Source organism: Cucurbita pepo, chromosome LG02, assembly GCF_002806865.2.
Source record: "Cucurbita pepo subsp. pepo cultivar mu-cu-16 chromosome LG02, ASM280686v2, whole genome shotgun sequence".
Taxonomy (NCBI): domain Eukaryota; kingdom Viridiplantae; phylum Streptophyta; class Magnoliopsida; order Cucurbitales; family Cucurbitaceae; genus Cucurbita; species Cucurbita pepo.
This window is the reverse complement of record NC_036639.1, coordinates 1,627,503-1,653,024: the sequence shown is the minus strand read 5'-3', so window position 1 is coordinate 1,653,024 and position 25,522 is coordinate 1,627,503. Positions and strand designations below refer to the sequence as shown.

The window sequence follows — 25,522 nt, the reverse complement described above, 5'->3', positions numbered from 1 at the left end:
TTTCAACTGGCCTATTAGCTCAGTTGGTTAGAGCGTCGTGCTAATAACGCGAAGGTCGCAGGTTCGAAACCTGCATGGGCCATTTTATTTTATTTCTTTTCATTTTTCATATTTTAAAGAGCCAGAGTAAATGCTTGGCTTGAAGGCCAAAACATGTCTCTTCAAAGCCGTGTGACTTTTAACACTCTGCCACCACCCAACGTCTTCAATGCCGCTTTAAAGAACACTACAATTCATTTGCCTCCTCCTTTCTCTTTCATTCCATTTCCTTATAATGCTAAGCCAACGCTAAACCAAGGCCGCTCCAAACTCCCTTTTATGCCCATTCATGGCTAAAGCGGCGTCGTGTTGGAAGATATGCTGCAAGTTTTTTGTTCTTCTGGGTTTGTTTCTTCCGGCCACGGCCACGGCCTTATCGTTCGGTTTCTATTCTGCCACGTGTCCTGCGGCGGAGTTGATTGTAAAGAATGCCGTCAGATCGGCTTCCTCCGAGGACCCCACCGTCCCCGGCAAGCTCCTCCGATTGATGTTCCATGACTGTTTCGTCGAGGTCAGTTGTTTTGGTAAAACGACGCCGTATCTTCTTCTCAATTTTGTCGTGGATCTTGCTTTAATGTTGTTTAGTATTCATGCTTAGCTAATAAATTTGAACATGAATTTTTAATTTTTTTTATACAATGAAATTTAAATTAAATCTTGAAACTTTGAACATTAATTCCATTTGTAAATTTAGTTATTTTGTTTTCTCAAATATTTTTTTTTAATTCAAATCAAATTTTAGAAACTAAAATATATTATTTAAGAAATTTTTTTGAATGATTACTAATGAAAAAAAAAGTTTAAAAATGAAAAAAAACTAAAAACAGAATGCTTAATAAACCCGCCTAAAATTTTAAATTTGGATTAATTATTGTTTACATTATTGCCCTTTATCATTACTGTGGGCGGGCCGGCGTAGTACAAACTTTTTGTTGGATTTTTATTAAATTTTATTTTCTTTTTGCATGTTACATTTCATAATTTGGTGGTTGTTTTAATAATGAATAAATCAATAAAGTAGTTCTTTATTAAATTAATTATTTAATTTACAGATAAAATTTTAATTTAATTTTTCTTTTATTGAATTGTTGTAAGATATAAAATTGTAGGGTTGTGACGCTTCTATATTACTTCAAGGAAACGAAACAGAACGAACCGATCCAGCAAACAAGTCTCTTGGAGGATTTGAAGCGATCGATTCAGCTAAAAGAACTCTAGAATTTTTTTGCCCCGGAATTGTTTCTTGTGCCGACGTGGTTGTTTTGGCCGCTAGAGATGCCGTTGAATTCGTGAGTTCTTTGTCCATTCATAAAAAATATCGTTCGAGCCTAATTCAATTATTTTTATGCACTGTGTACGTCCCAAAGTAAGTGCATGTAAAACAATTTATAAGAAGAAATGACATGGCTTGTTTGAAATTTAAACACCATTTCAAATCTCTCAATTGCCGTGTACTTTATTGATTTCCTCCTTGGCACAGGCCGGCGGGCCCTCCGTCGAAGTCCCAACCGGCCGACGAGACGGAAGGATATCGGCGGCGACAAACGTCCGACCAAACATCGTCGACACAAGCTTTTCAGTCGACCAAATGATGAGTCTCTTCTCATCAAAAGGACTGTCGGCAGACGATCTCGTCATACTCTCAGGAGCTCACACAATCGGAACCGCCCACTGTAGCGCCTTCAACGACCGCTTCAGAAAGGGTCCAAACGGGCAGATGACCCTCATCGACGCCTCTCTCGACGGCACTTACGCCAACGAGCTTATGCAGCGGTGCCCCGCTGGAGCCGCCTCCACCGTCGTCGTTGACAACGATCCGGCGACGGCGAATGTCTTCGACAATCAGTACTACAAAAACATTCTGTCGCACAAGGGGCTGTTTCAGTCGGATTCCATTCTGATTAGCGACGGCCGGACCAGGGCCCACGTGGAGAGATTTGCTAAGGATCAGATTGGGTTTTTTGAGAACTGGGGTCAGTCGTTCTTGAAACTTAGTAGTGTTGGAGTTAAAAGTGGGGACGAAGGGGAAATTAGACTGTCTTGTTCTACTAATAATGTCTGAGAATAGTAAAAAATATATATGTATTATATACAATAGTTATTAAAAATATAGTTATTATATTTTGTTGATCATTTCGACCCAAGAAATCCCTAAAATACCCGTCTATTGGAAGTACCTCAGGAGCCCAAAGATAACAATATCTGTGGACTTGGACCGTTACAAATGGTATCAGAGTCAGTCAGTAGACAATGTTCTAGCGAGGAGGCTGAGCCCCGAAAGGGGTGGATTGAGAAGTCCCACATCGATTGGAGAAGGGAACGAGTGCCAGCAGAAGCGTTGGGGAGAACAAAACATTCTTATAAGGGTGTGAAAACCTCTACCTAGTAAAAGCGTTTTCAAAACCTTGAGGGGAAGCTCGATAAGAAAAGCCCAAAGAAGACAATATCTGCTATGGTGGGCATAAGCCGTTATAAAATCATTAAGCTGCCGAAGAAAGAATATAAGGTCAAGGAGATGTAATAATTTAAACAAGAATACAAATAATCCAATGTTGTGGGTTTCTTTGTATGGTATTGGATGGATGTTACTCAGTACCAAAATGATACACCTAATAATGTTTCTGGTTAAGGTATATATTCTCGACCAAAATGATATACCTAAGAATCTCCAAAACATTCTTACAACGTTCTGCAGCAGTTTAATAATCTTCAGTCTAATTTCAATTTCAATATTTAAACGTTCTGCAGCAAAATCCATGTAATTAAATCATATGACAATAATGCAGCACACCCAACCAGCACCTAATCTTTTGAATAGACTGATCAGCTAAAGTAAAATAACTTACAAAAACAATAATGCAGAACTATAGACTTAACAATCCACATTGCAGGAACAGAACAGGTAAGACCCGCCCCTGACTATTAAAAGCTCAAGGGCGAGCTCTTTATTTAAGAGAGAATGGGGATTGATCGAATCCGTTTTCGTTCTTGGTTGTCCACTAACGGCCATTCCTGGCTCGTTGCAAACTGAGATACAGACGGTTTCTCATCATCAATTTTTTTAATCACAACAGAGGATGAAATCACCGCTCGACCATAAGATCGACTACATAGTGCCATATCTTAGAGCAACTCATTATAGGCAGCAACTGAAATACAGGCCAACTGCATATGAATCAACATATTCAAAATAAACTTCTTCATGATATGCGACTCTATGACTAGCTTGATCATAACAATCATCTAAAATTAAGAATGCAAAGAAGCCTTCTTTGACAAGCTACTGAAAGAAAACTAGTATAGAATATCAAAGCCATAATATGTAGCCTGGTATTCATTTTCTTACGCATGCATGCAATTTCTAGATACCCAAAACGAGCCAAGGACTTGCCATGCCCTCTATAGAGTTTCTGGTTCTTATATGCATTGTGCTACTAGCCAACTATAAGGTCTAATCCGACATTTTCGGGCAGTGAAACCAACATAGGATTAACAACGCAACTCTACTACCGCATTTCCTACCAAAAAGCTAACCCAACCGAAGAAAATTACATAAGGTCTCAAAGGGCTATAAATAATCTCATTTCTTCCTCCCTTTCTTCCCCTGTTTCCGAGAGTGATAGAGAAATAGGAGTATATAATCACTTATTCACTAAGAAACATATTCAATATGGAACTGTGGTAAGAGACCCGATAGCAAAGGACATATCATATATCCTTTGAAAAATCAGACCTAAGAGCATTGCGCCAATCTTGAGTGAGTGCTAATCTAAGAAGAATATATACAGATCCACCAGGAACGTGTTTTAATAAAACACACATCTTCTTATACAAGAAGAAAATTCAAAGTCAAAAATTTTATGTATTTGATGTATTCGTCTCTCCAAATTCACGATTTTTGCCCTATATTATTATGTATCTACTCGTGCACGTTCATGTAGCATTGCCCATTCCCTTGTGGAATAACTAAATAGAAGGTTATTCATACCTAAGAAGCACAGACACTAATTTGGCTATCATGTCCATAGCTAACACATGACAAACACTTGGACACTCTAAACACTTGTTGAACATGTATCAGACATTTGTTAGATGCAATAGATATGTGTTCGACACTAGTTGTACAAAGTCAATATAGGTCCATCAACACGTATCAAACAATTGTTAAGTGAATGTAAAATGTGCGTCAATAGACTTTATCAACAAGAATCAACCTCAAATTTATAGTTACATTGATAATGAATAGTTAAGTACTGATGAGTGAAGGGGATAGTACGGCCAGTTTATAATGATGATTATTAGTTTCTAATATTGCTCCTGCAGATGGTTCACTGATAATTTACGGTAGATCCTTGAAAACATAGCGCATAGTTAGAGAACCTTAGCTATGATAGTGGTCAACTAGATCAAAATGCAGAACCCTTAACCCAACATAATTGGATCGACATTAAAGAAATGATATGTTATATATCATTCTCAACTGTTAGATACAGTAACAAGTAATAAAGATAGTACAAACACGTTTTTCTGTTAGCATTGCAGCTATGAGCTTCGAAAACATTCAACAAATTAGGGTTTCACTAACCTTCTTTTCTTCTCTAAGTAAATTAAACTGTTCTTGAATGTGCTTTCCTCCTTTGAGCTCTGTTATCCGTCGCTAATCTGTAAATCCAGTAGCCCTAAAACAAAACTCCCAGATCAAATGATGAATTTCGCACTTGAAGCGACTTCTAATAGAATGGGGGAAAAAAAAAAAAAAAAAAGAGGTTGAAGTTGAGATTGAAGTACCAGCGCGAGAACATGAGCAGCAATTAGAATAACAACGATAAAGGGAACGAGATCGAGAATCCACGGCCTTGAATCAACCTGTTGCTGGTTTGCCATTACTGATAGAGATCGATCGCAACTATGACATTCCCTGATCTGCAAACCAAAAATTCATATTCAATTGATTTGCCAGCTCGGAAGAGAAGGTAAAGCGAGTGAGAAATGAAACTTGGAGCAATCATGAATAAACCGTGGTGAAGAAGATGAAAGGTAATGGATCGTCGTTAATGGAGTCCGATCGGCCCAAGAAATTCTAGACCTTCCTCTCAGATCCAAATCTTCCTGGGCGCTCTCGTGTGACCCAACCAAAAAGTAAACAGGCCTGTTTTCAAAGAGCCCCCATCATCCATCTATTATAAATATTAATAATATTTCATTTAAATTGCCCATTCATATTTATAATTTGAGTTTTTTTTTTCTTTTCGAATATTTATTCTTTTTGTTTTTTCATTTTTTAGACGTTTCTTCTAATCACTACTAAACNTTTTACTCTTAATTTTTTACCTCTTAATAAATAAACTGTACTCGTATTTATTATTTAATTTGGCTTCTACCGTTTAGTTAGACTTTGTAAACAAGTCAATTATTTTTTTTACAAATTTTAATAATTATGTTAACTATTAATTTAATTCTCAAAATATTGATTTTTATTATTTTACGATATTATAAACTATGTTAACTATTAATTAGTTTATTAATTTATTTCAATAAAAAATTTCTTTAAACCTCAAAAATATTTATCTACGAAAGGGACTACCGTCATTAAATTATTAATATTAAAATTAAAAAACTAAATTAAAATTGGGATTTATAACAAAGTTTTATCATTTTTTTTAATATATATTTAAAAAATTGTATTATTATATTTACGTTATTGAAATAAAAATTTATTAAATGATATCGTACGATCAAAATGAACTTTCAAAATTTCATGACTAATCACATCCCGAAGACTTTCAAAGTTCCATGACCAATTGCATTCTTACTTTCTTAATTGAAAAAAACAAAGATGCTAAGTCAAGTCATGTACTATTATCGATCATACAGTGATGACATCGTGAATCTCATTTTTTCACTTTAAAACACGTTAGATTAGAATGTCCACTCGTGCCCCTTTATTTTGACTTGCAATTTTAAAATATTTATAAAATTCGAAGGGTATTATTGTAATTTTAAAAATGAAGGGTTTGAATCCTTGTCTGAACATATCTTATTTAATTAAATTAAAGCAACGGATTGCTGCAGTTTGACTTTTTTGCCCTCCGGTAGGAATACACTGTTTTAATTTTAAAATAAAATTATTTCAACACGTGTGTTCACATTGTATTGTTGTGTTTTTAATAGATATGAGACATTCATATATAGGCTCCATTAATGAATCCACGTGAATAAATAGCAATTTAAACTAAGACTTTTAGGATAATTAAACACGTCTTAACTACTCCATTATTCCCATGTTTAACATGTTAATCTAAATATCTCGAACTAATTAAGATATTACAATTTCGATTAAAATATATATATTTTACTATTAATTTTATTACTAATATGATAAATATAATTAATTAAAAATTATAATATTCATTTTAGTTACTATTCGTTTGGTTTAATATTGATATATTGTCGTAAATTTTCCAAAGGATCGACTGTCGTAAAAAATTGTAAATTAACTACGCTATTAGATTTTATAGCCATTAAAAAAATTGTTAAGCTTCTAAGTGTAACATATTGGTAAATATGACCATTAATTTGTCACATATTATAATTATTATTATTTTTATTATTTTGTTATCGAAAAAAAAAAAGCATTATAGTGATGTGAGAGAAAAATTAAAAATAATTTATTATTGAAAAATATTTTGAATATCTCCTATAATTATTATTTTTATTTTTTAAAAATTTGAGGTTGAAAATTGATATCATAATTTGATTTTAAAAGTTTATCAATTAAATTTTCAAAATTTAATTATCAATAAAATAAATTAGAGTAAAATAACATATAAAAAATTATATATTTATTACGGATTAAATGAATAAAAATACGGTTTTAGATGACTATTTCATCATTAAACTTTAACAGGTATATATGTTTCGTTACAAACCATTAATCTTCTTATTTGAAATCGGTTGATCGGTAGAAGTGATCACGTGCCACGTGGGGCAGTTTGGGTATTTTGAAATTACGATACCCTTTTTTTAGTTGGTTGACACGTTTACTTGGACATCCAATATTATTGTCTATTTGCTGACGCGCCCTTACCAGTGAGGCGGAAAAGAATATATAAAAAAAAGGGACCATAAAGAAAGGAATTTGAATGCTATTATTTATTTTATAAATTTAAATTAATTTATGATTTCATAAGTTAAAAATTAAAGCAGCTGACACGGTGAAATATTATAGTAAAAAAAATGTTATCTTCACTCACAAGAGAAATATTCAATAAAAGGGTAATTTTGTTGAATATGATAAAGCAATCTGAAAGTGTGCAAGTAACTCCAGGTATGGAGACGTGTGCTTGGAGCGTAAGAATGGCTTAACGCTTGCTTCAAGTAATTATTTTCAATTCAATTAAGCAATCTAATCACAATTAATTATTGGTATAAGAGTTTAATTAATTTGATTAATACCTTCATTTATTTACCTCTTTTGGATGAAAATTAATGAGAAATTTGTATAACCACGCTATTAAATGCTCTGTAACATTAGAAAATGATAAACTTTTTTTTTTTTTTTTTTAAATAAGATAATTTAAAATAATTTATAAGAAAATTAATATTTAATATTTAAGTAAATAATTAGATTTATAAGAAAATTCATACCATAAAAAGTAAGTATTTATTGCGTATCTTTTGAATTTGATTATTGTCGTATTTTAGAATCATATATCTATACGTGTTGGAGTATTTTAAAACTTTTGAGGAATCTAGTCATGTTGTCGGGTTGTGTCATTATTACTAAACGGTTACTTGAGCTCAACGATACCCTTTAGATACCGACAAATTGACTATAAAGCGATTTTTTTGTATTTTCTCTCATCGTCAAGCTCCACAATTCTCGTGAAAATTTATTTACTTATTTTTTCGAAGAAACTGGTTAGAATGTTGGTCGAGTAAGGAGTCAAATTAGCTTGCCCCCAAGAGTTAGACACACAAAGTCCTTTGACCAACACCTCGAGGGGTCGATCAATCAACCTTGGGTTGACCCTTCAATGGGTTGACTTATGTTATTTAGACGATAACTTTGAATAGTTGGTCGATCAGTTTTAGACGACTTACAAACCCAGTTTGACATCCCTTATGCTATTTAGACAAGAAATTTGATTTGCGACAAAAATCGTCGAGCCTCATTCTAAAGAAGAGAATTTTGTCCCGAAGTTGTTATATGAATCAACTTCGACCAACCCCTCAAAGGGGCCAGTCAACAATTCCCTCTAATTGACCATAGTCCGTCGAGTGGCCTTGGGTCGACCCCTCACGATGTCGACCAATCTAAAGTTGAGTTCTCAAGTATTAGACTTTTTTTTTGTTTCGGAATTAGATCTTAAAATTTAATATTTAATAAAATAAGAGAAAATACATTTGAGTACAAATGTAATATCATATTTTTAGAAGCGCACGGAAGCAAAAGAAAAAGAATAATTTTTTTTTTTTAAAGAATAAATTTAAAGAGAAGAGAAATATAGAAATGTAGTTGAGGCTCACAGAACGAGTGGTGTACCGTCGTTGCATGTGCGCCACGTGTGAATCATGGGCCCGAGAAAGGACGGCCATTTCAATGGCGCTTCGAAAACTCTCACGGTTGCATTGACTCAGTCCAAGCGCGCGCGAGCTCAGCTCTTCCAATGGCGACGCGTAATCCCATGACCCCTTCTCTCCTTTTTTGGTACCACCAAATAACAAAATCCTTTTTATTTATTTAATCATTATTACCAAAATAAATACCCAAAAAATATATATATATATATTTATTTAATTTTTAATTTTTAATTTCCCCTAACAAACTAAAAACCCAAAAAATGCAACAGAATCCTTCCCCTGTTTTCCCCATTCTCCGTCGACTCGTCGTTTCTCCTTTAAACGCTCCTTGAGCTCTCTCTCTTCTTTTCCTTTTTCTTTTTGCTTCCATTTCTCTTTCCCCTACTATTCTTCTTCCTCCTTCCTTTACAGGTATTCTCTTTACAATCTCATATCTCTCTGTATTCGTGTTTCTTGGTCCAACTTTCTTGATTAATTCCTTCTATGGCTGTAATTATTGCTCCAATTATCGTCGTTATCTGAAGCTTTTATTGATTTTTCTCGTTTTCACATGGCTTGGTTGTTCTTGGAGATATAAGATCCGTGTTATTGTATCATTTTTGTGGCTTCTTTTTGTTTATTGTGTAATCTGAAATCGGGGAGTTGTGGATATAATTGCAGATTTGAGTTCATGTTCGGTGGCTCCACTGTCATGTGAGGAGCGGCTTATTCCTTTCGCATCTGTGACCATAGCTTCAGGATATTTCTTGTTTTTTCCATTTTGATCGAAGAGATTGGAGCTGGGCATTTTGAGAGCCTACACAATATGGGCTATCTGAATTCAGTCTTGTCTTGTTCGAGCCAGATTCATGCTGCTGAGGAGGCTCCTGTAAGCGGCGGGGGACTAAGGTAGATTCGGAGTTTTTTGTTCGTTAATCTGCGTGGTGGATCCAAAGCTGTTTGGATTGATAAAAGTATTCTTGTTTGGATTTGTGGTTTCGGTTTAATTTCAATGTCGAAAGAACAGAATCTTGTTAAAGTTTGGGCGTGCTTTCTGAGGAATATTATTCCTTATTGCGTAAGCGATTATTGGAACTATTCTCAATCGATTGGGTTTGTAATTTAGCGATGCTACCTTTAATTTTAGATTCATCGATGATAATCTGCTCTGGAATTTATGCATAGTCCCTTCTTCAATTGAATTTTATGACTGATTGGCAAGGATAATGATGATTTGTAGTACCTCCGGTTCCAGATGAATGAATTAATCTCAATTTCATGGGCTGTGGAGGTTGAAGTTTTTCTTATGGTTGTTAATATTGAAGTTGATTGCGCTGATGGATACTTTTGATTGTATGGCGTTTTGGATGGTTTCTTTAATTTCTCTACGTATTTAAGGATTTTATTGTTCTCTGATTGATTTTCATTACGAGGCATTAGAATAAAATACTCGGTATACTGAAAATACTATGTGTCCTTAATGGCAGTCAGAATGGAAAGTTCAGCTACGGATATGCTAGCTCTCCGGGGAAGAGATCTTCGATGGAAGATTTTTATGAGACACGTATAGATGGCGTGGACGGAGAAATAGTTGGTCTATTTGGTGTGTTTGACGGTATGACAATTTCCCTTTCTCTTGTATTTTGTATTGCAGCTACCGTGGTTATTGTGAACGAATTTTGTTTCTGGTGATATACAGCTACACTTTGATATGTACTTAATCTCCCTCCTGTAGAAGTTTTCGTCGTATGATATTCAATCTACCAATATGTAGACTAAAATATTTCCAAATTTTGTTTTCGATTCCTCCTTATCTTGCATCGAGATGGTTCTTATCAAAAACACATGCACAAGTGTTTGGCCTGCTCCCTTTTGTGGCTGCTCTAATATCTGGTAATTTCAAGGAAAAACTCCAAATGTTTCCATTTTGTTATGTCAGGTCATGGGGGAGCACGAGCTGCAGAGTATGTGAAGCACAATCTTTTTAGTAATTTAATCAGCCATCCAAAGTTCATATCGGATACCAAATCTGCCATAGGTATAGCACATATTTTTTCTTTGATTTTCTCGTCTAAATAATCGTTCTTTTATCTCTAATCAATTGACTGTTTTTTGTGCAGCTGATGCCTACAACCATACAGACACAGAATTTCTGAAGTCTGAAAATAATCAAAACAGAGATGCTGGATCAACCGCATCCACTGCCATTCTAGTTGGTGATCGCTTACTTGTTGCAAATGTCGGTGATTCTAGAGCTGTTATTTGCCGGGGTGGCACTGGTGAGGATGTCCATCTCTTTCCATGTTGTTTTAAAGATAGTTGGTCATGTTTTGAATAAATTTGTTGCTGCGAAGTTTCATGGCTCAATGTTCTTTTAATTCATATTTTGACAGACCACTTTGGTTCTTGGAATTTCCTCTTTTAAGTAATGTTATCCAATTTTTTATTTTATAAGAAGTTGGAATGAACATAGCGTTGGCGATGTAAATTAGAGTAAACAATTATAGCATTGCAGTCCTAGAATGATGCCGTCCCTTGATCATTCTCCCTCCCCCACACCATGGTAATGGAATTCGACCCTCTTCCACGAGTGTTTTTGATGACGTTAAAAGAAATATTCTTGCTTTTAATATATAACATGTCTGCTTCTTGCTGCTCTCATTACCTATCCGACAATACCGTTGATTATACTTAGCTGACTGGGTTTCTGCTCTTGCCAGTGAGGATTTGTTGAATGATTAAATGCTCACAATTCTTTTCCCAACATTTTCAATTATTTACCCTATTATCTTTGATATCATATAGCCATTGCTGTCTCTCGAGATCATAAGCCTGACCAAACTGATGAGCGACGACGAATTGAGGATGCAGGAGGATTTGTGATGTGGGCTGGTAAGGTTATCACCTCCTTTAGCAAGACATTAAAGTAAGAATGGTTGTTTCATTTTAATCACTGGAAGTTGCATGAGCAGGAACTTGGAGAGTTGGAGGTGTTCTTGCTGTTTCACGTGCATTTGGTGATAGGTTGTTAAAGCAATATGTTGTTGCTGACCCTGAAATTCAGGTACATTTTACGTTGTCTGTAGCGTAAATTGGTATGACTATTCATTGAGTGACTGTTGCTTAACTGCATTATGATGAAAAGAAAGAAATATCAGGGCAATAGTATTTTTTCCTTGTTGAAAAGAAAGAAATATCAAAAGAAAGAATCAGAATCAGAATCTTTCATCCAAATATTCGAATGATATAACTGAGGTCTTGTTTGAAAAGAGTTCAATTGTTTTTCCTTGTTGGTTTGGACTTTGGTAAACTTACACTCAAAAGGAGGATTGTGGCTTGTGATTGATATTAGTAGATATATGTGCTTTTGAATCTTTCAAAGGATGGATGTGCTATCATTTGCTTTTCTCATTACAAGTCTCTCTCATGGGGAGACGCCACATCTCTAAATATAGCATTCAAATTCATTTGGTTACCTGTGTTAAACTCCATGATTGTACTTGCAGGAGGAAAAGATTGATAGCTCGCTCGAGTTTCTTATACTTGCTAGTGATGGGCTATGGGATGTCGTCACTAACGAGGTTTGCAAGTCCATTCATTTTATTTATCATCACTATACAACTCTCAATTTTGATGCCAAACTGTAAAGTTTACCAAATGTTCAATGTCTTCTTCAGGAAGCTGTTGCTATGACCAAACCAATTCCGGACCCAGAAGAGGCGGCTAAGAGGTTGATGCAAGAAGCATATCAAAGAGGTAGCGCTGATAACATTACTTGCGTCGTCGTCCGTTTCTTGGCAAATCAGGGAAGCCCCTCTCTTCCAACTTCTGGGTAAGAACATCTATCCTAGCTTCGCCTTCTGGTTCCGACTCGTCCGTCCGAAAGTCTCGACTGAACTGCAGTAGTGTTTGGTGGTTCGTAGTCGTTGGGAATTCCAGTAACATTGTTGATTGTACTTATAAAAAAAAAAAGAGAGAATGACATAACGAGAAGTTATGAGGTTGGTTTTGTGCAGTACGGTGTCTGAGTTGCTGCCTACATAGTCCTAGCTTGCTGCGTGGAGGTTGTAGAAATGTTCATTGGTCAAATTGTAAAGAGTCTTAATTAAAATGTTAATTGTCTGTGTTGTCTTCAGCCCTTTTTAAGGTAATTTCCATGTTCCCTTTTTGGTTAGGTGTGAAATTTCTTTTATTTTCTTTTCTTTTTTAATAGCATAACTTGGCAATACAGTTGTATCAACTTTCTGTTCTGGTGAGGGAATTTTATCCCACAAAAGCTACCAATATCCCAACTTGTTTAGTTATGGTTAAAATAGTTTTTTTTTTCTTTCTTTTAAACTTTATTGTTTGGGTCGACTCTCCACAAGTATGATATTGTCCACTTTGAGCATAAGCTCTCGTGACTTTGTCCACTTTGAGCATGGCTTTGTGTTGGACTTTCCCGAAAAGCCTCGGAGAGTATTCTTTGATTATAAATCTATAATTAATCATTTCCTAAATTAGTGTGAGACTTTCATCATCCTATTGAATGTTTTAGTCCTAAATGTGTGGGTAAATTTTAATTTAGTTTTTTTTTTTTTTTAAATATTTCACTTTAATTTTTTTTTATTATGTTTTTACAATTAGAAATTTAGAAGGCAATTATGATTGAATTATAACATTTTACCCAAATTTTAGAAGAATTGAAAGAAATTGGGTTTTTCTTTTTCTTTTTTTGAATCGTCGGATATAAATTAAGAAAGGTGTGGCTAAAATTTCTAAGACAAGGGTTAAATTAAATATTTTTGTTGCTAAAAATATTAATTAGTAAATTATAAAAATATTCAAAACATAAATTTAGACATTATTATTGTTATCTAAAACTAAAATTTCTGGGATTTTTGTATGCATAGATGAAATTATATTGATCATTGAAGAAAATGGATGGAAACATAAGAACAATTTTATATTAATTCGTGTATAATAATAATGATTTACTTGATTTATGATAAAGAAAACGTAAATACTAATTTTTTAAAAAAATCATTTGAAAAAAGAAATACGAACATTTTAATCAAATAATATTAAAAACGATATTAAAGTCAATTATTTTGGGAAAGTCGTTTTGAGTGCTTTTTAGCTTTTCTAAAAAGTACTTTTAAAATGGTAAGACATAAAAGCATAAAAAATAAATAGAAACTAGTTTTTTCCTATGTAACAAGTAACCTATCTAATAATATTTTTTCTCACTTTATTTTAAAAGTTCAAATTTAAAAACCTAAGATATATATATATATATATATATATATATATATATATAATTTTTGAAACCATAGTAGCATAGTAGAATTGTAATGAAACAAAATTCAATTCCATATTTTAATTTTGTTATAAAAAAAAAAAAGAATGAATAGAGGACTCAAGAATAGAGAAATGCATAGTCTCGACAAGGCATATTTGCCCTTACGCACGACGAGCGAACCAAAAGCATTTTTTTCATCATCGTCCTCCACTTCTTACTCTATAAATTTTTCAAAATTCATAGAGAAGAAAAAAAAAAATAAACAAAATAAAAAATAAAATAAAAGAAAAGAAGTATTCATAGGACGCCTTCCTATCAAATATGGAGAGCCAAGAAGGTTGAGAATGGCTTGAGGCAGTGGAAGAAGCTCTTTGGCTTTTAAAGCTGAGAAAAGTAATATTTTATTTATTTATTTATTAAAAAAGAAAAAAAAAAACCATATTTTGCTTTATTAATTGGGTAGATGAGGGATTTGTTTTTCTTCAACGTGCTCGCCAAGGCAAATTATTTAATTGGATAAAATAAAAAAAGTCATTTAACGACTACTCCGCTGAGCTGGTCGTGGTACTTAAGCAAAATAAATATATAAAATAATGCTATTTTTAATTTTAAAAATAAAAAAGAAAATATGGAATCTTTTCGGTGGAAATAAAATCAAATAGAAGCAAGAGACTCAATAGGAATATTTATTTTTTTTCTTTTCAAGTTTTGTATTTTTTTAATACATGTTTTAATTTAAATTTCTATATTTAATATTTAATCAAATGTGCATAAAATAAAATAATTACATAAATTAGAAATTAATGATGTCATGGAAGACGATGACTAGTTTAAGTGTGAGAGTGTTGCAAAACCATTTAAAGAAGAAAGTAGGTTGTGACCCACATGTGTACATAGACAAGGAGACAACAAGTGAATGATACTCATCCGACCATATAAGGGTCAAAACAGATAATTGTTATGTTAAATTTAAAGAAGACGGTACATCATCTAACATACCAAAAAGAGTGTGCATTAAACTCATACTGAGGCATAAGAAAGATTAGAGGCGACATATTGTCACCAGTCAAAAATAAATTTAAAGATTTATTTGAGGTTTTGTCGTGGGTCATACTTGTTCAGCAAATGAAAACGGACGAAAAATTATAATGGAACTTAAGTTTCTCTTAAAACTCATCATGATCGTGTCAAGATCTTGATCCCGCTCGACCATGACACAAACAAAAGTAGTATATATAGTTTATACCGTTCAAAACATGTTTTATAATCTTCAAAAGTAAAAGTCTTATTTTTAAAACTTCAATAAATAAAATATAAATCCACCTCAGATTTTATAACTAAAAATATAATTGGGTTAAATTCTTAATTCACGTGAATTTGGATAAATGACGTAATAAATTAGGTGTTACTAATCAAAATTCGANAAAAAAAAAAAAAAACTGGACCTTTCCGAGGATGGAATTTGCGCGCATCAAGCAATGCCTTTATTTATTGCAGTTCCTTCCCATTATGGGCCTCAAAAGTCCAGCTGTATAACACAACCCAAATGTGAATTGGGCAAAGCTTTATTATTATTATTTCTTTTTGTAGAATTTATTTGATTTTTTATTTAATTGAATTATATTTATTTACACATTTTCAATTTTTGTTTTTTTGTTTTTTTGTGGAAAAAATAATAATTTAAATATATAAAAATAATTGAAAATCAATTGTGGAATAATTTAATCGATGAAATGTAGTAAAATTTTATATTTTAAAAATTAAATTTGTTTGATACTATTTTATAAACTGATTTTGAATTGAACTTAGCTCAATTCTAAAATGAAAAATCAATTTTAAATTTGGAACGTTTTGCGCAATTTATTTTTATTATTAACTAATTTATTTAATCTTCGCTGACAAATATCTCATCACGTTTTTCAAAAAAGCTAAAATAATATTTATTACAAATTTACAATTTCAGTTATTTGTTGACGTATGCATTTACACGTTTGTGATGTAAGAATTTATTTAATGAATCCTCTCACTCCAAAAAAACAGAATTTTCAGCGATAATAATAAATACTTGAGAAATATAATTTAATTTATATTTGAATAAATATTTTATTTTTTACTTTTTAGTTAATTTAAATTTCAATAAACTTTTTTTTAGGATTTATTAAAGAGGTTTGAAATGATCAATAATTTTATTTTATTTTTATTAAAATTGGTGAAATTTAATAAAATTTTAGTGTGAATTTAGTGAAGATGATGAATATCATGAAACTAAAATGTAGCTTTCTTAGGGGTAGAAATGGAAAATTTTCTTTAAAAAAAATTAAGAAATTTCCGTCACATAGTTAATAAATTTCAGATGGGTTGGGTTAGCGACCAGAATCATTTGAACAGAGTTCACAACTCAACAACTCTATTTTTTGACTGGGTTGTTATCCGGTTCAATCGGTGAATCGACTCGAATTTTTTATTAGTCCAAAATATCAATTCAATCCAAATCGAAAAAAATAATAATAAATACAAAAATAAAAGCAAAATTGTTTTATTAATTTGGTACTAAATACAAACCCACATTAAATTGTTGATATAAATTGATAAAAAATTGAGGGATGAAAATGTAATTTAATTTAGTTTTTCTTTTTCTAGAAAAGCAGCCGCTTCCGTTACCGTGCACGGCGGCGTTGGTTGTAGCACAGTGGTGGGGAGTGCAGTACAGCTCGTTTTCCAACGACGACAATACGCCTCCCTAATCGCCTTATCCTTTTTGGTTCTTCCTTGCGTTCCAAGAATCTCCATATTTGCTGTCCTCCTCACATAATCTTCCACTTTCCCATGCGCTTCCCTCTTCATTCCTCCTTTTCTCCCATCCCAACCCAAAGAAACTCACTCAATTTTTTATGAGCTTAATTCAATAAATAAAAATTAATTAATAAAATAAATTATAGAGGAAATTGAGAAATTATATAATAAGTCATTTTTTAATGTTATTGTTCTTAAGCATATGACTTAGTTTAGTTTAGTGCCAACCCGTGTGAATGTTGAATATAAGTTCAAAAATCGACCCGCATACAACACTAAAAACCATTGTGAGACGGTCGTTTTTATTAATTAAAATTTTAATGACATTTACTTTTTTTATTATACTAAATTAATAAAAATATTTTTCTAACATTTTATTTTGGTTAAGAATATACTTAAATTTTAAAAAAATTCAATAATTTTTTTTTTTTAAAATTACCCTTAAACTTTCAACAAAATTAAAAAATACCCATAGATTTAGTTTTGGATATAAATTATTAACACTTTATTTAAAAAATATATAAAAAAAGTGTTTAAATAACTATCTTAAAAGTATTATTAAAATTTTAAAATTTTATTAATATCCTTAAATTTTTTTAAAAACTAAAAAAATAGTTTTAAAATAAAAAAAAAAAAAGAAAAGAAAAGAAATATGTTTGAACTTTAAAAAATAATATTAAAAAAATTGAATATTATTTATAGGGTGTGTAAAAATCAATTTGAACATTTTCTTAAATAGATAAATTACAAAGTTTTAGGGATGTTTTTATGAATTTAATCATTACGAAAGAACTAGAGGTGAGGAAATGGACACGTTTTTTTCCAGAATATCTCTCTCCCTCGCTAGTGTCATTTCATTTCCTAACGCTTTATTCTTGTTCCTGTCATCAGTTTTCCCCCAAAACGATACCCAGCAATTTATTTATTTTTAAATAAATGTATCACTATTCGGAGTGAATTTTGATACACTTACAATTATTTGCCTTAATGGCCATTTGTTTATGTTTCTTTTGATCAATTTTCCAACATCACTTTTCTTGAATCGATTTTATATTGATCAGATGGAGGATTTTTATATATTTAAAAAATGATCGGTTCTTAAAGCTCGGATTCGTACTGTACTGATTAATATTTTATTATGAGAGTGGAGGAGATTTCAATGGCGAATTGAGAATGTGATTTCAATCTCAAACAAGCGGGGAGGAGATTTCACAATTCTATATCGGATTATGATTTTCACTGTAATTTACAAATTTCTCGAACGAAGGAGCCGTAAAACAGAGCTCGAATCGAGCCCTAGAAAATTGGCGGCAAAATTTCTCGATCGAGACAGTGAAATCAATTCAGTACAATTTATTTAGAACTTACTCGTTTTGTTCATCGACGGATTCCTGAACGGCTGTATTTGATTCTCGATCGCAATCTTTGTTCGATTTCTCCGAATTCTCCGCCGTCTCTTTCTCTTCAGATTTACTGTTAGCGGCGGCTTCAACTTCAGAGGACGAAACTTTAACGCACACAGGCGTTGCTATGAACGTCGGGTTCTGATGTCCGGCCATTATAACCAGAACTTTCTCGTCGTAGTTAACCTTCTCCAGTGACGTCTCCAAGTCGATTTTGGCATCGTTACCACCGCCGGACTCCAAATCGCCGCTGTCTCTGTCCTGCCGGGAGAGGTTCCAGTAAGAACATGCCAAAATGACAAGCGCAAAGGCGATCAGGCTCAGCATCGCTGCAAGGCCGCCGAATAAATACGGCAACGGCGAGTGCCACTGCACTCGCTCCGCAATGTTCACACCAGGCGACGGCGAAGAGAATTGAGCGGACGACGGCGAGATGCTTTCCATTGTACTGAATTTCTCTTCTGCTCTGTAACTTCTTCGTCAAGCTCTGTTCTGGATTTGATCGGCCAAGAAATAANATGGAGAGTAAAGAGCGTGAAGATTGTATTTATAGGAGGAAAAAGACGAGATGATGGATAGGGATGAAGGAAGAAGGCGCTTTTTTTCGCCTCATTTCTTTCTCATGCGTTGCCTTTTCTTATGGGTCACGTTTGTCACTCTTTTTACGATGGAAATATTCAAATTATAGCCTATTGGTCCTAATATTATTTACACTATTATTTTCTTTATATATTTATATATATTTTATGAAATCTAGCTCATAGTTTTAAAAATATCAGTTTTTTAACACTATTGTTTTTTAAAAATCTTTAACAAGCTACTATAATATAACTGTCCCTTTGTCTCGTATATAAATAAAAAGTATATACTCATCGTTTAATAATAATTGTTTAGAATTAAAATTTATTGGGTTGATTTTATTTGCTAGTTTTATAAATTAAATTATTAAAAGAACTCTGCAGAGTAATTGATATTTGAGTTGAATATTTAAAAAATTGAATATATTAATGAAACTTTTAAAATTTTAAAATAAAATGATCGATTTTCATCTAAAATTAATAATAACCCTATTTTTTGAGACACCGATATTTTTATTAATTTAATTATAAAAAAAAAATTTAATTCACCCGCCACAATTTCCCTTTTTGAAATGGCAATGCGTGACGTACAATCCGGATGCTCGAAATCGGATGGCATCAAGACGCTATGTTGGTGGGCCCAAGGTGGGCCCAGGAGAATGGGTATCGAAATTTCGCTGTGGGCCCATTTTGTTTAATTTCATGTAATTTACATTTCATTTTAGCTTTGACAATGAAGTCTTATTATTATTATTATTATATTATTATTATTGTTTAATATTAGAATATTTTGCATCAAGTTCGGGGAACAATGATTTCCCACCAAGTTACATTAACCGAAAAAAAAGATACAATAATTATAAAAAATTAAAATAAAGGTAAAATACATAAATTCGACATTTTTTTTAAAATTTTATGTTTATTTTTGTATAATTTGTTTACATTTCTTTTAAAAAAACATGCGGAAATTAAGTTGAAATTTACCACAAAAATAATTTTTTAGTTTAATTATGCAGACAAAATCGAAATATTAAAAAAAAAAAAAATTCTTTAATTTCCATAGTGAAAAAGTGAAGAAGTTTCTTAATTAGTTATCAGACATTTTAAGAACAAGGGAATATGCATCTAAGCGTAGAAATTAAAAAAAAAAAAAAAAAAAAAAAAAAAGTTTATTTATTTATTATTATTAAAAATAAAAATGTTTGTACTTTTATATTTAATTTAATTTAATTTTGTTTTTATTCGGATAAGGTCTATAAATATATTAAGTAATGATGGGGATAGACCTATCAAAATCACGAAGGAATCGAGGTGGGTCATATGCATCGACCGGGTCGGGTCGGGTCGTATTGGAATTCACCTGAAAACTGCAATATGGTGGCGATTAGTGGGATCCAGCTGTTTTGCATTTACTTTTGTTAATTTACTTAATTACCCTTTCTTTTCCTCCATTTTGTAACAAATATAATTTTAAAATTTAACTATGCTTGAATTCACAGACTATTTCTTCAAGCTTGAATATAAAATTTGTGAAACACTAATTTAATTTGTCTTAATTTATTTATTTTTTTTTAAAAATATTCTTATCAATAATTATTTTAAAATTGATAACAGTGGAGAGTATTTTCCATTTAATTTTAAATATAACCATATCTAAAGGAACAAAAAGAGAAGATTTAAACTAAAGGGCATTTTCGACACCTTAATTTTATTAAATGATATTGGAATATAAAAATATAATATAGTGAATGGATATGAAAAATATCCGTTTATGCTGGGAAGCAGCTTAGAAAAAATAGATAAATATTATATATTTGTTTTTTTTTTTTATAATAATAATTATATATATATATATATATATATATATATAGGAATTCTGGCCCTTCTAATTTTTTTTTTGAAAGGGCTCAATTGTTGGGTGAAGAGGCAAACAGCCATCGAGTGGGCCCAGAATCAAAATATATTTAAATAACTTTTTTGCAAATAAAATAATTTTTAGCTGTATTTTTTTATATTGTAAATATGCCAAAATCGTAAATTTTAATCATTTAATTTACCATCAACGATAAAAATAGATTTTAAAAAGCTTTGTGCACTAATTAATGTATCAAAGAATATCTAATTAAATAATATAAAGTGTTTACCTTTTTAAGTACATATTTGTTATCACATGATGACATTTAATAAAGTATATTATATTGATCTAAATCTTGTTGATAATCTCACTTGGATTGATACAATAGTAAATACATATTTATATGTTTTACATAGATTTGTTCACCTAATATTTTGTTGTGCACAAATAGGTTATCAAAACTAAACCTAGTGGACATTGATGCCTTTTCCTTAATTACCACCTAAATTTCCATTTATCAAATGTGGGGAACTATTGTCGGGTCAAAAAAAAGATGGATGTCCTATTGTCGCGTTATCCATAATTGAAAAGTGTAACGACCCACGCTGGCACTCGTTTCTTTAGGACCCTACCCACCCACCTCCAACCCCCTTCGAGAAACAGTGAGAAGGTTGACACATCGTGTGATATCTAACTTTGATACCATTTTAACGGCCCAAGTCCACCGCTAGCAGTTTCAGTTTTTCCTTTCGGGTTTCTCCTCAAAGTTTTAAAACGCGTCTGCTAGGGGAAGGTTTCCACACCTTGTTCTCGTCCTAACCAATATGGGACATCATAGAAAGCATTTATGACCAATTTCTATTTTTAATTTTTAAATTTTTATTAAAAAATGTAAACATATTAATAAATTTAATATTTATGAGTTAGAATACAACATGATATTCATGGGATGGAGATTTGTGAGATCAAGGGCAGGTATACCGATTTGGCAGGATCAAGAACTGAGACGGATAATGAAAATATAATATTTATCTATGACCTACCAATTAAATGAACATTTCTAATATAAAGATATTTCTATTATATCCATAGTTTAAAAATAATAATAAATTATTAAGTCTCGATAAATAATACAATTCACCCCATTAAATTTGTAGTCAAAATTAATTTTGACTATTGAATTAGTGAAATATATATAACTATCAAATTGCCACAAATGACCGTAAATTATAATTTAATAGGGATATAAATAAAGAATATAAAATGATACATTTGTAACGAGACAACCTTATATTATAATTTTGAGAACATCTAATTTCAACCCAAGAGCACTAAGCTACATAATAGAATTGCAGCATTTTCAGAAGAGAATAATATCATATCTAATCCACAATGTTCTTAAATATATATATATATATAAATAAATATAATCAACAATGGATTATGGGGATGACGTTACGCTGCACTATGTATTTATATATTCTATTCTTTTTATTTAATTACATATAATTTTAATGGATGGACTCCACACATTTCCCCTGCAATGGAAGCTTCGTTTGTCATAATTAATTTTCAATTAATTTTTTATTTGTGCTTAAATCTTTTAAACTACGCTTTCAAATTTCAAAATTAAAATGATTATTATTTTTTATTTAAAATTTAAAATTTAAATATCTTTATTCTCAATAATTACTGAAGCTCAACCTCTTCTCAACTGGCAGGCCCAACTTTCATTTCAAACCGATAAATTGGGCCCAAGCCCATAACTAATCGGGTCGGTTTCCTTACACGAGGTGCTTTTATTATTATTATTATTATCAATATTTATAAAATATAAAACATAATATATATTATCTTCTTAAATATTAATAAAAAAAATTAAATTAAATATAATTAGTTTAAAGTGAAAAAGGCTTATTTTTCATTTATGCTTAGTATATTCGTAAAATTGAAAATTTTAAACAATATCATAATTTTATTATTGAAATTAAGTTACAAATTAGTTTTCATGTTTGTGTTTATTTGAACATAAGTATTAATATTATTTTTAATTTACCTCTCAAAATCTTTTTAATATTCAAAATTTAAAAAATTAACTGTTCTGTATTAAAATAAATTTTTATCCAATGAAATCCTAAATTATAATTTATAATTTATTTTTAAAACTAATATTTTAACCATTGAATATTTTATTTTTGAAGTTGAAATAAATAGATATAAATTTTTAATCGTTTTTCTTTTTGCCAAATCATCCATAAAAGATTGTACGGCCGTGGTAGTTTTTGTCGTCTTTATCCTGGTTTTACTATAAAAACGCGGGTCTCAAACTTTGTTCAGTTTGTTTAGATCCAAACAGAGACCAGAGAGAAAAAAGAGAGCGCGATCCGCTTCGGGCTTCCCTTTTTCGCGCCCTAATCTGCACTCATTTGCGATTTTTCTTCCTGATGATTTGATGGAACTGGAAGATCATTTGACGATAAACGGATCATAGACAGCGCGCGGACCTTCGATCTTAGGTATTTTTCTTCATTCGGAATCGTTTACCTCGATTCATTTTCGCTTGGCGACAGATTAATCGCTGTTCGTATGCTTTTTATTTTATCAGTGCTCTGCATTTCACATACTACATCGTAGAATATATCTGTTGTTCGGCGACAGATTAATCGCATATCATAGTCTTTTCAGTTTTTCAGTAGTTTTCTGCATTACATATATAATATCGTAGAATGTATCTGTGTTTGCTTTCGTCATCTTCCGAGAGGCGATCGTAAAATGTTGAATGTGCATCTAATTTCTTGTCTAACTATGGCATTTCGCGTCCGTGTTTGGATTTTTTCAGGATCAGGATCAGGCTCGTAGCTGTTGCTGTGTAATAGGTTCTCGACAGAAATTTCAATGGCGATATTCTTAGCGTGTTCGAATTTCTATATGTCTTCGATACAATGAAATGCGGTATGGTGCTCGTAATCTGCTAATATTTTACGTATCGCGCGTTCTAATTGTAAGTCAGCTTTTATATTAGAACCGGATCAAAAAGAAAACAATCATCTAATCTAACTTTTTTGATAATTAAATAAGATCTCTATTAAAGGATTTCTCGTGACTTACTCTGATATCTTCAAGATGATGATTATTTCATAATTGGCGTTGTTCTCCGCTGATAAACGAGTTATGCTTACCGTTTAGCTTCCAGATTAAGCGATACATTGCATGCCGAGGTGATTTTCCCGTACAGTTTGAAGAACTTATCTATTTTCCTTGGTAGGATGCTATTTCTGTTAAGATGAAATAAATCTCAACTAAAAGATCTAGTCTAATCAATTCATAAGGAATTCTGCATAATTTTTTTTTCCGCTCCATCTTTTTGTTCTCGATAGTAAACTGTGCCGAGACATTTCATGAGTTTTCAAGCTGAACCAAACTTCCTTATCACTGCCTTGACTTGTTTTCCTTGAACGCATATAAGATATATCTTCGGCATTATGATTATTTGCACTTGCTATGGCTTTTTAATTGAATTGCAATATTCAAGACCATGGTTCCATATTCTGCAGATGCTACTCTGGTTCAAATTATAATCTTCCAACCGAAAACTGATTAGCTTTGATTTCGAACTTCGTATATGAAATAGTATCGAAGGAAAGCAAAGGTTATCTACTAGCACACCTTGAGCTGAATGTGTCCTTTACACAGACAATTGAATTTGAGGTATAGACGTTTTTGTTCAGTAAAAAATAGTTCAGATGTAGTTTGTGTGCTTGTTTTCGGTCTTACTGTTCTACTGTCATGAAAATACTGGAGTTTGGCTGCCCATTTTTTGCAAGATATTTCTGATGTACTGATTAAGAAATGCTGCTAGCTTAATATAATCCCTATGTTTATCAGATGTCTCCTGTTTCAGAAAGGTAACGAAGCACGTTTTAGATGTAAAATGACCGTTTACTATCATCCAATACGCGTTGTCTGTTCATTGAATTGTCATTTCCACACTTTGGGGCAAATTATTTCACTCAGTTGAGTTTCTACTTCTGTAATTTATTTGGTTTTCAATTGTTCTGCGACTCCTTGTAGTTAATCATGTCTGTAGTTATATTGCATCCATTATGTATCTAATTCGAACATACTTGGTTGTAAACTAACAATGCAAGGAAGCTATACTTTTAGGCAATGTGGTTAATCTCTGTTGGGAGTCTACTCGTCCAAACGGATGTTGAAGCCTTGGCCTACAGGTTTTCTTACTCTCCTTATATGTTTTTGCCGTCTTTATTTATCCCGTAATTACAATTTATGCTCTATGCTCTGACATATCCTAGGAAGATAGTTAAATTTTCTATTTGATTAGGTCCAAAGTCTGATGGCGGGTCATTATTATGAGTTCCTTTGTTTGTTGTCCAGTTTCTTCAATATCTTGAAAAACCTAACCAAGTTTTGAAATCTACCAAAATTGATTCTTATGAACTTGTTTTATTTTTGGAAGTTCAATAAGAATTCAATCTTTTTCGAAAAAAAGTGAAAACCATAATATAGGAATTGTAGAAAAACACATGAATTTCAAAAATTAAAAACAATAAATGTTTTTTTTTTTTTTTTTTTTTTTGTAAAAATCATTTACACAAATTTTAAGCGTTTACTTTTTCCTTTTTCTTGTTCTCATTATGATTTTGTTAAAAATAATATCTTCTAGATTATTTATGACTTGCAATTCCTTTTCTTTTTACTTTTTTTTCTTTCTTAAACTGTTTCTCAGCTTTCACTTTGATTTTTTTTAAATATATATTTAAATTTTTATACAATATAATAATAGTCAAACTTTTTTTTTTTTTACCTTTTTGAATTATGAAGAAACTAATGACAAGATTATTTGAATTTAACGTCACTTGATTGTTTATGGGGTCTACATATTTTATTGAAATTTTAAAAAAATGTTGGGTCAATTATTGGAGATCGAGGTCTATGATTTGTATGAACATGCTTTCAATATTTATATGTTTCTGTTTAAATATCTTATGTA

At 31.7% G+C, this 25,522-nt stretch overlaps 3 protein-coding genes, 2 long non-coding RNA genes and 1 other non-coding gene across 9 annotated transcripts; 4 read left to right on the top strand and 2 right to left on the bottom strand.

The window, feature by feature from the left end:
• The first annotated feature begins 8 nt into the window (after window positions 1-8).
• On the top strand, window positions 9-82 carry TRNAI-AAU. The gene has a single exon. It is a non-coding gene; the product is annotated as a tRNA-Ile (tRNA).
• A 104-nt stretch (window positions 83-186) lies between these two features.
• On the top strand, window positions 187-2,144 carry LOC111788235 (peroxidase 46-like). The gene is made up of 3 exons (XM_023668517.1): window positions 187-550; window positions 1,149-1,328; window positions 1,520-2,144. Exons 1-3 carry the CDS (start codon window positions 329-331, stop codon window positions 2,099-2,101), a joined length of 984 nt encoding a protein of 327 aa, XP_023524285.1. The 5' UTR covers window positions 187-328; the 3' UTR covers window positions 2,102-2,144.
• Window positions 2,145-2,826: 682 nt separating this feature from the next.
• LOC111788340 lies at window positions 2,827-5,176 on the bottom strand. Of its 3 annotated transcripts, none has more exons than XR_002814129.1 (3): window positions 4,828-5,046; window positions 4,625-4,718; window positions 2,827-3,204 (listed from the first exon to the last, which is right to left on the bottom strand). It is a non-coding gene; the product is annotated as an uncharacterized LOC111788340 (long non-coding RNA). The 3 variants fall into 3 exon arrangements; XR_002814128.1 differs by lacking the exon at window positions 2,827-3,204 and adding an exon at window positions 5,057-5,176 and having other exon boundaries at window positions 4,462-4,718; window positions 4,828-4,962; XR_002814127.1 differs by lacking the exon at window positions 2,827-3,204 and having other exon boundaries at window positions 4,462-4,718; window positions 4,828-5,048.
• Window positions 5,177-8,873: 3,697 nt separating this feature from the next.
• LOC111788253 (probable protein phosphatase 2C 59) lies at window positions 8,874-12,879 on the top strand. Its single transcript, XM_023668552.1, has 9 exons — window positions 8,874-9,033; window positions 9,283-9,510; window positions 10,089-10,216; window positions 10,541-10,639; window positions 10,722-10,880; window positions 11,407-11,493; window positions 11,574-11,665; window positions 12,108-12,182; window positions 12,279-12,879. Exons 2-9 carry the CDS (start codon window positions 9,428-9,430, stop codon window positions 12,435-12,437), a joined length of 882 nt encoding a protein of 293 aa, XP_023524320.1. The 5' UTR covers window positions 8,874-9,033; window positions 9,283-9,427; the 3' UTR covers window positions 12,438-12,879.
• A 4,954-nt stretch (window positions 12,880-17,833) lies between these two features.
• LOC111788314 (protein GLUTAMINE DUMPER 5-like) lies at window positions 17,834-18,592 on the bottom strand. The gene has a single exon (XM_023668642.1). It carries the CDS (start codon window positions 18,520-18,522, stop codon window positions 18,040-18,042), a length of 483 nt encoding a protein of 160 aa, XP_023524410.1. The 5' UTR covers window positions 18,523-18,592; the 3' UTR covers window positions 17,834-18,039.
• Window positions 18,593-22,871: 4,279 nt separating this feature from the next.
• LOC111788348 lies at window positions 22,872-24,668 on the top strand. Of its 2 annotated transcripts, XR_002814144.1 has the most exons (4): window positions 22,872-23,027; window positions 23,351-23,463; window positions 24,066-24,219; window positions 24,397-24,668. It is a non-coding gene; the product is annotated as an uncharacterized LOC111788348 (long non-coding RNA). The 2 variants fall into 2 exon arrangements; XR_002814143.1 differs by having other exon boundaries at window positions 24,066-24,397.
• The last annotated feature ends 854 nt before the right edge of the window (window positions 24,669-25,522 follow it).